This window comes from Chrysochloris asiatica, unplaced genomic scaffold, assembly GCF_000296735.1.
Source record: "Chrysochloris asiatica unplaced genomic scaffold, ChrAsi1.0 scaffold00162, whole genome shotgun sequence".
Classification (NCBI taxonomy): domain Eukaryota; kingdom Metazoa; phylum Chordata; class Mammalia; order Afrosoricida; family Chrysochloridae; genus Chrysochloris; species Chrysochloris asiatica.
This window is the reverse complement of record NW_006408680.1, coordinates 1,361,863-1,376,600: the sequence shown is the minus strand read 5'-3', so window position 1 is coordinate 1,376,600 and position 14,738 is coordinate 1,361,863. Positions and strand designations below refer to the sequence as shown.

The 14,738-nt window shown below is 40.8% G+C and overlaps 1 protein-coding gene across 2 annotated transcripts in view; it reads right to left on the bottom strand.

Moving 5' to 3' along the window:
* PACRG (PARK2 co-regulated) overlaps nucleotides 1-14,738 on the bottom strand; it is a 670,998-nt gene that overhangs the window by 239,286 nt on the left and 416,974 nt on the right. Inside the window, exon 5 of one of the 2 annotated variants that reach the window (XM_006871168.1) lies at nucleotides 11,775-11,786. The exons of the other annotated variant lie outside the window; for it this stretch is intronic. Within the exon in view, the coding sequence (XP_006871230.1) occupies nucleotides 11,775-11,786 (12 nt within the window). The remainder of the gene's footprint in view (nucleotides 1-11,774; nucleotides 11,787-14,738) is intronic. 2 annotated transcript variants of the gene reach the window in all.

The window sequence follows — 14,738 nt, the reverse complement described above, 5'->3', positions numbered from 1 at the left end:
ATCTCTTAAAAGTGTTAAAAAAAAAACCAACACCAAAGATGCCACTAAGGTGTACCTGATCTCAGTTAGCTATTTTCTGCCGCCTTCTAAGCATACAAAAGCTGGATAAGGAAAAGGAAAAGGGAAGACTTAATTTGAACTGACACATTTGAATTATGACTGTACCTCAGATTGCCAGAAAAATGAACAGACAGGTCTTGGAAGAAGAAGAGCCAGAAGGCTTCTTAAAAGCTGAGAGATGAGACTTCATCTCTTGTGCTTTGGGCATGTTAGCAGGAGGAAATCAGGCCCAAAGAAGGACATTGTGCTTGGTCAAGTAGTGGATCAGTGAAAAAGATGAAGATTGCCCAGGTGGACTGACACAGAAGCTGCAACAATGGGCTCAAGAGCAGCAATTACCACAGGGTCAGGCAGTGATTCCTCCGCTTGTGATAGGCTCTTGATGAGCTGGAACTGACTTGCTGGTATGTAATAACATCATCATGATTGATGTCATTGCTTCGAACTTATGAGAACACAAGTATGTGGTTGTGCTGTGATCAGTTTAAGGCCACGACTTTATATTTGGTGCTTAGAGCTGTGACTGACACATGAACATTCAGTGAAAATGCGTTGAATTAATGAATGGATGGATGGATGGATGGATGGATGAATGGATGGATGGATGGATGGATGGATGGATGGATGCATGGATGGACATGTGGGTTAGGAGAGGTGGATAATTCTGCCTGCAGCAAGGACAATGTGGTGCTGTAGTATCGGCACTGGACTGCTGACCATAATGTTGGCAGTTCAAACCCACCAGTTGTTTCCTAGAACCCCTATGCAGGGTCACTTTGAGTCGACAACAACTGGATGGCACTTAGCAACAACAACAGCTCCACAGTTGTTCACAAAAAGGGCTGAGACAGGGCCAGGGAGCCGTCAATAAACCTTAGTGCATTTCCTTTTTTTTTAATCAGTCAGAATCTGTGAAGACAGGCCCATGTGTTTTTTCCTTAGACTTCCCCTCGAAATGACCTTCTTACAACTGCTGTCTCTCTATACTAGAACCCGGATGACTATACTTCATCTTGTGATCCCCCAACCCCCGCCCTCCGCTCTCTCTATAAACCAGTATTCACCTCTGATTTCTTTCCAATTGTTTAATTAATTTTCTTGACTTCATGGGACACATCAGACCCTAACTTCTTTCTGAAATTCAATATGGAAGACACAGACTCTTCCCTTCTCCTTTGACTATGTCTACACGAACAACTTCCACAGAGTTAACAGAAAAAGTAACCAGGTAAATGATTAGCATAGTAAATTATTTTTGTTTCTCTCACAACACCTAATCTATTGATCTGCCAAGTTTTCTTTTATAAAAAGTGTTGTTTGTCTCAAGAGCATACGTGCTGAACCTTCAAAACATTGAAGGCGTGGCTTCAGAGCTTAAGTTTCCTCTCTCTCATGACAGAACATACTGAGAGTATTGAGATAGAACTATATTAAAAGAAAGAAAAGAGAATCACAAAAGACTAGCACATTCTTTTAGACATTTCCAGAGTTATAGGGAGGTCTTCCAGTTTGAGATGGAATGTCAAATGTGAAGGAAGAATTGAATGGAACGCTAATGGCTCCACACTTGATCAGTGCCAATGGGATGGCTGTTCATAATGGCATACAGATAGAGTTGCAAATGGAAAAGCAGTAAGGTTGGTAATTGATTGAATTCTATGGTTCAAAGGCAAAAAAAAACAAAACAACAACAGTGAAAGGCTGTATGTTTTTTTTTTTTTTTAAAGCTGTATGTTAGTATAATCTAATGTAAAATCTTACATATAATTCCGGATTGTTTCTGGCAATATGAAATATGTCATTGAAGCCAGCTAGCTGGGCTGCACCTGTCCAATAAAATGATAATAAACAAAAGTGTAGAAGAACAATCCAGAAGTCAGCACGTCTGCTGAATTGTGTGTCCAGTGTTCTGAAAGGTGACATTTTGCTTTCGGACCAAAATAGTGATTTAAGATGAAATTTACAGTGCTGGGATGTACTTAGAGTCCTGGTGTGGTAATGTAGGATGAGCACTAGGCTGCTAACCACCATGCTGCCAGTTCAAACCCATACAGGACACTGTGGTCAGAACTGACTTGATGGCACTTAATAATAACAACAGATGGACAGGTGTCAAACCTAAAGCTCAGATAGAGGAACACTATCAGCACTTCTTTATTTTTACACAGTTTCAAGAACTCAGGATTCCTGAGCATCTAGGATATAATTCAAAATGCAAGCTTGTGTGATAAGAGGAACCCACCAAATTTCAAGCAATGCATTAGGATTTGGAGGCGTTGGTAGGGAACAGAAGAAACAAAGAGAAAGAAGTCTCACCAAGTAAATGTTGTCTTGAAATGTCAAGAGTTTTCATATGCTTAGAATAGGACAAAGAAAAGGTATATCCTGTTAAAAATTAGGAAGTCAAAAGAAAGGATACACAAGAAAAAGCTATCAAGACATCCATGAGTGGAAACTCATGAAATGAAATGAGAAGATTTGTGTCTAAAGACAGAATTCGAATGAGCATTCCAGTGAATAATGCCCAGCAAGCAAATGAAGACGAAAGTTACAGGGAGGAGGGTTTGGGATAAATCAAGGAAGAATCTTAATATCTGTTAAGTTGTTAGCAAAACTTTTATGACCAAGGGATGCGGTGAACACCACATGGCAGAGAGGGTTCAAGCAGACAGAAGATGGCCGCCTGTATTAGGAGGGACTCTTCTACCACAAAGGAAACCAACCAGAAACTAAACCCAACACCAATGAGCAAATTCCAACTCATAGAGACCCTGTACTGGACTTCCAAGGCTGAAAATCTTTATGGGAGCAGAAAGTCTCATCTTTCTCCCTGGGAGCCTTGGAGTAGCTAGTAGATTTGAACTTGCGACCTTGTTGTTAACAAGCTCTTGTTTATTCTACGCAGCCACCAGGGCTTCTTACAAATGAAATAGTTGCCCACTGCCTCTAGAGTCAATTCTGAGTCATAGTGACCCTACACAGGGCATCTGAGACTGTAAATCTTTATGGGAGAGGTTAGCTCATCTTTCGCCCTTGAAGCTTCTGGTGGGTTTGAACCACTGACCTTGCAACTAGCAGCCCAGTGCTTATCCTACAGGGCTACCAGGACTCCCTACAAATCTGCCGTATACACAAAGCCTATTGTCTGTATGATGTGTTTTCCTTCATTGACATGTTGTGACCTTTATTTTCACTGTATTCTTGCATTACATTTACAGTAAAAATTGATGGCTCTATTTGATTTTGTTTCTGCACATTTTCAATCATTTCCCATTTCTCATGATATTTCTTGTAGATATCAAAAAAAAAATTGGTTTACAGTTACAATCATTCTCTCTACATGCTAAAATTCTTCTCTGCTTCTAATCATATTCATGGTCCTTCTCGCTCCTTTATTCATTGTTTCTCTCTCTCAAGATAACTGGTTTTCATGCTAAAGACCAACTGTGCCACAGTTGAGTCACAATGGCATTTTTTCCCCTTGTTCATTATAGCAACTTGTCTTCCCCAAGCTCCAAAGTGAAATTAGGATATTTTTTTTCTCCTCTCAAAGTTATCATTAATTCACATCTTTCGATGGACAAATCTTGTAAACTCTTCTTTCTAAAATGAATTTCTTGCAATGGTCTTAGATCATCTCAAGCTAAGGCCAGCTAGCTAGGAGGACTTCTGTGAAGAAACTAATATCGTCAGCAAACTTGTCTTTTTAAACAGCTATAAGGACAAACTGTAACACACCAAGAGCTGTATACTTCAGAATACAATTTCTCACTTTTTAAAGCTATCCATATGCCCAGATAGTGCTTAGATTGGATTTATGAATTCAGCAAAAGTCTAGGCATGTTCTGTTAAATTAGTTAAAAGAACTTTAATAAATAAATAACATATATAATAAAAATCTTAATGATTGAATACATTAAATGCTTATTAAAATATTTAATAAACTAGAGTCATAGTGTAAGAAGCCCTGGGAGTGTAGTGGGTTATGAGCTGGGTGGCTAACTGCAAGGTCAGTGGTTCAACCCTACCAGTCACTCTGCAGGAGAAAGATGAGACTTTCTGCTCCTATAATGACTTACAGCCTCAGAAATCCTCTAGAGGGTCTCTGTGAGTCAGTATCGACTAAGCGACAAACAACCACCACAGCCAGACTCATAGGATCCATTTCATACTATTTCAAAAATAGTGAGTTTGTGTCTATTTTTGGTCCAAGGTCATTGGAACTCATGATATTTTGAAAAACAGATCTTAGTACAATTTAGTTTGGAGAACTTCTTCTTGTCATTCTGTAACAAGAGTTAAACAAAACCTTAGGAATGTTTTGGAGTGTTATTAGGTGAACATTGCTGGTTTGAACACAGGAAGATGAAATGGTCATATTTGAATGGCCCAATCTAATTCACTGTTATGGGCTGAATTGTGTCCCACCAAAACACGCATTGTAAACCTTACCCTCTTTGCCTGTGGTTATAATCCCATTTGGGAATGGGTTGTAGCTGTTACGTTAATGAGAGTGGATTCATGCCGGGTGTACCTTGAATCAGTCTTTTTTGAGATATAAAAGAGATTAAACAACTGAGCAGAAGAAGCAGAGACGGGGGAAGAGACAGGATAAGCCACATGTGATCGCCCAGGATCTCCCTCTAGAGCCAACAGAGGGAGAGAGAAAGCCTCCTACTAGAACCACACCCTAAATTCAGACTTCCAGCTTCCTGAACTGTGAGAAAACACATTTCTGTTTGTCAAAAGTCACCCACTGTGGCATTTCTGTCATAATAGTACAAGAGAACAAAGACATTAATCTTTGTAGAATGAGAAAAAAACCAAAACTATGGAGTTTTCACTTTTGTTTCTATATACATTGGAATTATGACATCGTTACTCTTTCATTGTTGAACTGATGATGGTGTACAAATTACTTACTCTCCCCACCTTCTTTACCTCTTCTCTTAAATTAGATGAAGAACACTTTCTTCCTTCTGGAGTTATGAAGATTAAATCAGATAATTCATGAAAAGGGCTTCCCCCTGTGTTGGGCACATGCTGTTTGGTGCTGTGGCATTGACTTGGTTCCACCTCTGTCCTCTCCTGCACCGTCCTCATAATTGTTATGTTTGAGGCCATTGTTGGAGTCACTGTATTTGTCCATCACCTTGAGGGTCGTTCTCTATTTGACTCTCTGCTTTACCAGAGGTTGGTCCCTCCTGATAGCATATCCAAAAAGCATGAGACCAAGTCTCACCGTCTTTACTTCTAACGAGCATTCTGGTTGTATGTCTTTCAAGATATATTTGTTCATTCTTCTGGGTGTTGTTGTTAAATGCCATCAAGTCAATTCCAACCTATAGCAATCCTGTATAGGGTTTCCAAGAACCAGCTGGTGAGCTTGAACCACCAACTTTACAGTTCAAAGGACTTTGCAGTCTGATGCATTAACCCACAGCACCATACCAGGTAGTGGTGGTGGTTATGTGCTGTGGACTCGGTTCCAACTGATAGCGACCTTGTACAGGGTTTCTGAGGCTGTAAATCTTTACAGGAGCAGAAAGCCTCATCTTTCTCCCATGGAACAGCTGGTAGTTTTGAACTGCTGACCTTAAGGTTCACAGCCCAATTTGTAACCACTACGCTACCAGAGCTTCTTGCCACACCAGGTAGTCCATGATATATTCAACATTCTTCACCAACACCAAAATTCAAATGCATTAAATTATATCTCCAGTCTTCCGATTTCTATTTCAATTTCCCTTCAGTCTTCCTATCACTACTGCTATACACTACCTGTTTGGTAAGGTGGTAAGAGTCAAAGAAAAAGAGGAAGACCCCCAGAGAGATGGATTGGCACAGTGCAGCATCAATGGGCTCAAGCATGGCACAATTGTGAGGTTGGCCCAGGACTGGGGAGTGTTTCAGTCTGTTGTGCACAGGGTCATTATGAGTTAGTACGGATACATATGTTGTTGCTGCTGTTGTTAGGAGCCATCCTGTCGTGTTGACTCATAGCAGCCCGATGCACAGTAGAATGAAACACTCTCTGGTCCTGCACCAACCTCACAGTCATTGCTGTGTTTGAGCCCATTGCTGCTGCCATTGTGCCAATCCATCGTTGGGGTCTTTCTTTTTTCTCTGACCCTCCACTTTACCAAACATGATATCCTTCTCCAGGGACTGGTCCCTCCTGATAATATCTGTGAAGTATGAGGGACAAAGTCTGGCCATCCTGGCTCCCAAGGAGCATTCTGGCTGTACTTTTCCCAACACTGATTGATCTGCTTTTTGGGAAGTCCATGGTATTTTTAATACTCTTCTCCCAGACCATAATTACATATGATAGTATAGTATACTTCTATATACTACACTATCATGTGTATGTATTACTGTTGCTGCTCTGTACCAACAAGTTGGTTCCAACTCATAGTGACCTTTTGTACAATAGATTAAACCACTGCCTAGTCCCGCACATCCTAGTCATCAGTATTCTACACCAGCACCAGAGTTGACAAGAATTTCATTTTATGTGGATTCGTAATCAACACCCATGGAAATAGCAGTCCAGAAATCAAATGGACATATTGCACTGGATACATGTGCAGCAAAACAACAATAACAACAACAACCTCTTTAAAGTGTTAGACGCAAAACTGTCATTCTGATGACTCAGGTGTGTCTGACTCAAGTCATGTTCTGACTCAATCACTCATATGTATGCAAACCCTTGACAAAGAATAAGGAAGAACCAAGAAGAATGGATGCCTTTGAATTGTGATGTTGGTGGAGAACATTGAGTACAACATGGATTTCCAGAAGAATGAACAAATCTATGTTGTAAGAAGCACACCCAGAACGCTTCTTAGAAAAAAGGACGGAGAGACTTTGTCTCATGTGCTTTGGCCATGTCAGCAGGAGGCCCAGTTCCTGTCGAGTGTCATGCTTGGTAAAGTGGAGGGTTGTTCACATAAAAGAGGAAGATCCTCATTAAGATGGATTGACAGAGTGTCTGCCACAGTGGGTTCACGTAGAAATTATTGTGAGGACAGTGCAGGGTTGGACGGTGTTTCCTTCTCTTCTACTAGGGTTGCTATGAGTTGGAAACAATTCAGTTGAAATTAAGCACAATAACAAGAAAACAAGGCAAGGTATTTGAAGGCAAGGTATTTCTTTCTTTCTATATTTGATACAAATAAAGATAATAGCATGATGTCACAACATTACATATTAATACATGATCATATGGAAATTTTCCATGATGTCAAAAAATTACATATTGATACTTGATACTATGCAACTTTTCCATAATCAGCTGTCAGATTGTTGTACTGTGGTGGCTTGTGTGTTGCTGTGATACTGGGAGCTATACCACTGGTATTTAAAACACCACCTCTGGTGGGCAGTTTTCAGCTGAGATTCCAGACTAAGACAGTCTTGGAAAAAGGAGGGCAATGAGACTCTTTATGAATACTTAGCCATTTAAAACCCTATGAATAACAGTGAAAAGTCAGAAAGTACTAGAATATTCTCAGATGTAGTGCTCGAAGATGAGATCCTCAGGTTAGAAGGCACTCAAAGTATAATTGAGGAAAAGCTGTCTCCTCAAAGTAGAGTCCACCAAGATGAGGTGACTGGAGTAAAGCTTTCAGGGCCTTCTTTTGTTGATGGGGAACAGATAAAAAATAGGGAGAAATAGCTGCAAATACCCATTAATAATCACAACATGGAATATATGAAGTATGTGTCCAGGAAAACTGGAAGTTGTCAAAAAATGAAATAGAACACATAAAGATCTATATCCTAGGCTTAAATGGACAGGCATTGGCTATTCTGAATGTGACAATTGCAAGGTCTATTATGCTAGGAATGATAAGTTAATGAGAATGGTGTCACATTCATCATCAAAAAGAATATTTCAAGACCTTCCTTGAAGTATAATGCTGTCTGTGATAAGATAATATCCATATGCCAACAAGGAAGACTACTTAATACCACTATTATTCAAATTTATGTTCCAACCAATAAAGCTTCTGACAATGACATTGAAGAGTTCTACCAACTTCTTCAGTCTGAAGTTAATCAAACATGCAATCAAGATATACTGAAAATACTTGTGATTGGAATAAGGTTGAAACAAAGAGGAATGATTAATAGTTGGAGAATATGGTTTAGTGACAAAAATGACAGTGTACAGATTGTGGAATACACCATCAATTACTCATATTCAAGTATAGGCTGAAGCTGAAGAAAATTGAAACACATCCACAAGAGCCAAAATGTGACCTTGAACATATTTCACCTGAATTTAGAGATCACCTGAAGAAGAAATTTGATGCATTAGACACTAAAGACCAAAGACTAGAAGCTTTGGGGTGACATCCAGAATTTCAAACAATAAGAGAGCAAAAGGTCATTAAGAAAATAAAAAAGAAGGAAGAGACCAAAATGGATGTCAGAAGAGACACTGAAACTTACTCTCCAGTGTAGAGATGTTAAAACAAATGGAAGAAATGAGGAGGTCCAAGAGTTGAACAGAAAATTTCAGAGATCACCTCGAGAAGACAAAGTCAAATATTATATCACAGTGCACAAATATGTGGTGTTAGAAAACAAAAAAGGAAGAACCCAATCAGCATTTCTCAAGCTAAGGGAACTGAAGAAAAAATTCAAACCTCGACTTGAAACACTGAGGGGTCTATGGACAAAATTAGTCCTCAACGTAGTAAGGATTGTGGTTCTGCTGGTTAACTCTTCATGGTAGGTTTGAACCTCAAGGTCAGCATTCAAGCTTATTAGCTGCTCCATGGCAACTCTATACAGGGTCCCTGCGAGTACGATTAAGTACTAGACTTAGAACCACAAAGTCTGCTCCAGGGGAGAATGATGACACTTGCTGCTCCCACAAGGATTTAAAGCCTCAGAAATTCGACACAGACTTGGTAAAAGTCAGAAACGACTCAAAGGCACTTAACAACAATAACAACATAGAATATTAATTAAAGCAGCTTGCTGTTGCTGTTAAGTACTGTCCAGTCGGTTCTGACTCATAGTGACCCTGCGTAGAGTTCCCGAGGAGCAGCTATTGACTGTGAACTGTTGACCTTCTGGTTCAAACTGACCATGAGATCGACTGTTTACCTATGGTGTGCCACACCAGACCTCCAATTAAAGCAAGTAGAAAATGCTAAAAATAAATAAATAAATAAAAATTAGCCCATTTTCAAAAATAAGGCCATAAAAGCTGTTTTCAAAAATGCACTGGTAACAGCAGATATGTGTTGTGTTCCGCATACAGTATAGGAGTCCTTGTTCCTTGAGATACCACCAACTGCAGGGTAATACATTAGTCCTATTCAATTCACAACTCTGCTTAACTCAGATTATCCACTTGGCGGAAAAAGATAAGAATAAATGGCAGGAATCATTTTAATGTACCACATATCTATTACTACTTGGGTGAATTGGAGGTGGGGCTATGTGATTAAAATAAAGTGTTTATGAACCACGTGAAACAAGTGTTTTTGTTTTTTGTTTTGTTTTGTTTTAGATAAAGAAGTATGTTCACAAATAAAAACACTGTACAAACAAAAACACTAAAAAAGTAAGGTCTACTCTTGCTCCATTGTTTCTTAAAATTTGTCTTAATCAACCACATGAAAGCTATTAATTTAACTCTTCTTATGCTCTCACCTTAGTCTGGGTCTTTGTCACAGTGAAATAAACACTCAACATCACTTCTTGTTGTCATTGTGGGTCATCGAGTAGATTCCAACTCATTGTGACCTTGTGTAAGGGTTTCTGAGGTGTGGCTGGTGGCTTTGAACTGCAGACCTTGTTGTTAACAGTCCAGTACTTAACCTACAGTGCCACATCAGGCAGGACTCTACTGTTATAGTTTGTTGTTGTTATTGTTAAGTGCCATCAAGTTGGTTCTGACACATAATGACCCAGTTATGGGGTTTCCAAGGAGCTGCTGGTAGGTTTGAACCGCCGACCTTGCAGTCCAGTGCTTTATTCCACAGTGCCACTCTGTTACAATAAATATAGTTAAATTGTTCTTGTAATCTCTATTTCAGTCTACTTTCCTCATTTTGTTATAATAAATATTTTCATTGGTCTGTTCTATTTTCAGCAAGGGGAGCTAAAATTCTACTATTTATTTGGGACTTTAATCTCAAATTCATTATTCTGGTTCACAGGTGGGTTTTTTTTTTTTTGTTTTTTTTTTAGTTGGATTTGGTGAAGACTGAAGCTCACAAGTGACCTCACAGCATATTAGTATTTCACAGGGAACAATGAATAGAAATTGGGGCATATCTATTTTTTGCATCTATTAATGTATCCCAAATGATTACTTGGCTATAAAAAATGCATATGAATGCCCAGTTATCACTTTAACCATAATGTTTTGACCTTTGCTAGTTGTGCAATGTTATCTTTAGCCTGACCTTTCTTTTGGAATCCCTGAGTGGTATAGTTAAGCACTAGGCTACAAATGGGGGAAGGCCTGGTGTGGCGCTGTGGGTTAATGCGTCAGATTGCAAAGCCATTTGAACTGCAAGGTCGGTGATTCAAGCTCACCAGCTGCTCCTGGGAAACCCTATACAGGGTCTCTATGGGTCAGAATTGATTCGATGGCACTTAACAACAACAACTAATGGGGAGTGCGGTAGTTCCATAGGATAAGCACTAGACTGCAAATCACAAGGTTCATGGTTTGAACACACCAGCTGCTCCGTGGGAGAAAGATTAGGCTTTGGGCACCTGTGAAGATTTTAAAAAGACAAGCTTCAGAAACAGGGTCACTATGAGTCAGCACCGAATCCATGGCATTTGACAACAACAAGGCTGCTAAAGTAAGGTTGGAGGTTCAAAGTCATCCACAGACGTTTTGGAAGAAAGATCTGGCTATGTATTTCCAAAGGCCACATCCATGAAAACCCGACTGTAGACAGCAACAGGCTTTGTTGTTTTGTTTTTGGTTTCTTCAGTCTTTATCACCTTAGGAGCCCTGGTGGTACAATGGCTAAGCACTCAGCTGCCAATCAAAATGTCGGCAGTTAGAACTGGCTGCTACCCCAGAGAAGATGGGCCAGTCTGCTCACATGGAGACTTACAGCCACTGGAAGTCTATGGGACAGTCTACTGTGTCCTGTAGGATGGCTGTGAGTCAGAACAGACTGGGCGACATTGGGTTTGGGGTTAATCACTTTCATCCATGACCAAGAAGTGGGTAGATGCATTGGCCATGAAATTATAAGATGACAAAGAAGGGTTCCTAACCCTTGAGAAAACTAACCCAATTTTGTTTTGAATCAAACAAATTTAGGTTTGAATTTGAATTTTGACTGCCAATGGGTGACCAAGGACCTGCACTAAAATTTTCTAAGTCAAATGTCATCGTTGGTAAGTGGGTCCTCATAAGGTGCTAAGAGCGTGAGGTGACGGGATGGTTCATGGGAATCATTCCATTTGAGGTAGTTGGTGCCTCACTTTTCAAGTTAGATTAGACTCAACTCTCTCATTGAATCGATGAAGCACATTTTCGGCATTTTCACACATCAGAATTCTAAGGTGTCTTAAAATGGATAGTACAACCTTGTTTAATTGGCAGCACTTTCTTTTTCAGTGCTACATAAAGTGATAAAGAATCATAACACTTGATTATACCTTAGATACACTGAAATATGGCCCGATGCTATCAAACATATTTTTCTGAAATATACATTAGGGAATAGCTTTGTTCTAGGGAGACCTAGTCCATAAGGTGATAATATATGAGTGAGTCAAAAAACATCCATGCTCCGATTATATGAAAACTCCCTTTGGTTGCACTGTCTTATCAGTACTTTCCGTTCAAGGCCATCGCTATGAAGGAGTGAACGTGGACATCTGCAAACAAAATTTGAACCAATACTTGAAGAAAGGTAAAGTTTCTTGAAAACAATCGTTACTGGTGATGAGACGTGGATTCATCACTACGAGTCTGAGAGTAAACAGCAGAGTGTGGAATGGAAACATCTTCAATCGCCGACCAAGAAAAAGTTCAAAAGTCAACCATGAGCTGGAAAATTAACACTTACAGTTTTCTGGGATTCTCAAGGGTCCGTACTGGAACACTAACAGGAAAAACATTCAACAATCAACAGTGCTCATTACAGTGAGGTGCTCACTAAAGAGCCGGAGCCTAAACTTCAGATTAAATGTAGAGGATGGCTATCTAAGGGCATTGTGATCTTGCATGACAATCAATGTATGTCAATATACCTCTGCCCACACTGCTGACCCTCTGCAAAAACTTCCTTGTGAGGTCTTAAAGCATCCTCCCTATAGTCCTGATCTTGCTCCACTGGACTTTCACCTGTTTGGTCCCTTGAAAGCAGACCTTGGAGGACAAAGACTCACCTCTGCTGAAGAAGGAGGGCACTCGTGGCTCGCAGTCCTGCCTAAAACATTTTCTAAACAAGGGAATAGGAAAGCTTCTTGACAGATGGACAGAGTGTATTGAAAAGCAAGGAGATTGTGCCAAAAACTGATGCGTTTGTCTTTTCTAAAAGTTGATTAAAATACATTCTACAGCTAGAATGCGGATAATTTTTGACTCTCTCTGGTACTCTGTGTGCTGATTTAATCTATAGTTAAGGGAAGGAATGCAGCTCGAATAAATTATTAAAAACTGAGTCTGTTCCATGTAGTACACCACCTAGCCGGAAGGGTGGAGCTGTGTTCATGGGTTACTTAATACCCTGGGTTTGATGTGTTTAATTAGGTGAACTTGCCATTTCTTTGCTATTTTCAGAGGTTTTCTTAAGCTATTATTGATTCCGTAAGCTATTCCACAATGGAAATGGATGAGATGAAAACATTTTTTGCTTTCTGATGCATGTGAATTTTGGGAGATGATAAGCCACACACAGCTCCTTTGATCTGACAGCATATAATAGCTGCTCAAGTGGATCAATAAGACTTCTATTTACATCAGTATATTGAGGAAAAGAAGTCTGTGGCTCACAACGATCACCAGAACACCAAGTGAAGACATTGAGATGCCAGAGAGTCTGCCGCACAAGTTGGGAGCAGGGTCCATTTCATTTTAGGTCTTGGCTTTGCCTCATTTCCACCACGTGGCCTCAGCTTCTTCATCTGTAAAGTGGGAGCAGGGATTCCTACACTTGTGGGGCTTTTGGTGAGGGAATTACTCAGGGGATGAAATGCACTGACGGGCCCCCTGGTTAACAGACTCCAGTCCTGCTAGTGACCACATTGTGCTAGCCTTTCCAGAGGCTGGGAGAAGTCTTGATTGCATTTTCCACTTCCATAGACATCGTCGGGTCACTGGTCCTGCTGTCGCCAAGTGATTCTAACTCTGAGTGACCCCCCAGGACATAGCGGAGCTGCCCCACGAGGTGCCCAAGGCTGCACATCTTCACAGAAACAGGCTGTCATGTGTTTCTCCTGTGGAGCAGCTGGTGGGTTTGAACAGCCAACCTTTATGGTTAGCTCATGGATACTTGAACTACCACACTACCAGGGTCCCTATCGCATGACTAGGTGATGAGATATCGTTCAACTCTGAATTACAATGGGAACCTTTAAGTTCTGTGTCTTGTCCACCCATTCATGGTTTTACACACCTTTAGTCCTTTCTGAGTTGACCAGGCGAGGACAGCGGTGTGTTACCTTGGCAAAAGGTTTACCATTCATTTTGTACCTTCTTGAATGCGAATACATACTTCAAAACTAGGCACAGCCACCTCGCATCAGCTGCTGGATGCAGAGGTACAGGGGGCCCTCTCAAGATGCCAGATGGTCGTGATGGTAAGCTGAGGACCTGGTTCCATCTCATAATGACTCTATATCGGGTTTCTGAGTCTCTGAGTCTTTCTGGGAGCAGGTGGATTTGAACTACTAATGACAGTTCAGCAGTCCAACACATAACCCACTATGCTACTCGGGTTCCTTCTCAAGATGTCTGTTCCTTGGGTTATTCAATAAAACACAAATCTAGGGAATACTGTGAAGGGGCTTTATAGATGGAATTTAGGTCCCTACTCAGTTAAACTTAAAACAGAGAGACGATTGGAGACTACCAGTGAGGGCCCAGTGTAAAGCAGAACTGGAAGGCAGAAGGTAAGTCAGGGAGATCTTAGGACAGGAGAAGGACACAAACTGCCATTGCTGGCTTTGAAGATGAAGGGCACCAAGAACCAGGGAACATGGGGTGGCTGGGATCGGGAACCTTGGGTTCTGCCAATGGTCAGGACAAGCCTGAAAGCAGATTCCCCCCCAGAACCTTGATAAGAAGTGTAGGCCACACTTGACTTCAACCTGGTCCAAAGCAGGGACCCAGTCTACAGAACTGTGAGGTAATACATGGTTGCTGTTGTTAAGTGCCATTTAGTCCATTCTGACTCACAGCGACCCTGTATAGGGTTTCTGAGGAGCAGCTGGTGGGTTTGAACCACTAACCTTTCGGTTAGCCGCCTAATCCTTATCCTACAGTGCCAATACATGGGGATGATCTAAACCACTAAGTCTGTGGTCACTCGTTACAGCAGCGATGGAAAACTCAAACACCACCTAGCCAACAGTCTACAGACATGCAATAAACTTGACAAGTGCCAAAAAGTGTCCATTAGCTCAGGAGCTAGGGTGGCACAGTGCGGGAAGCACTGGACTGCTGACTGGCA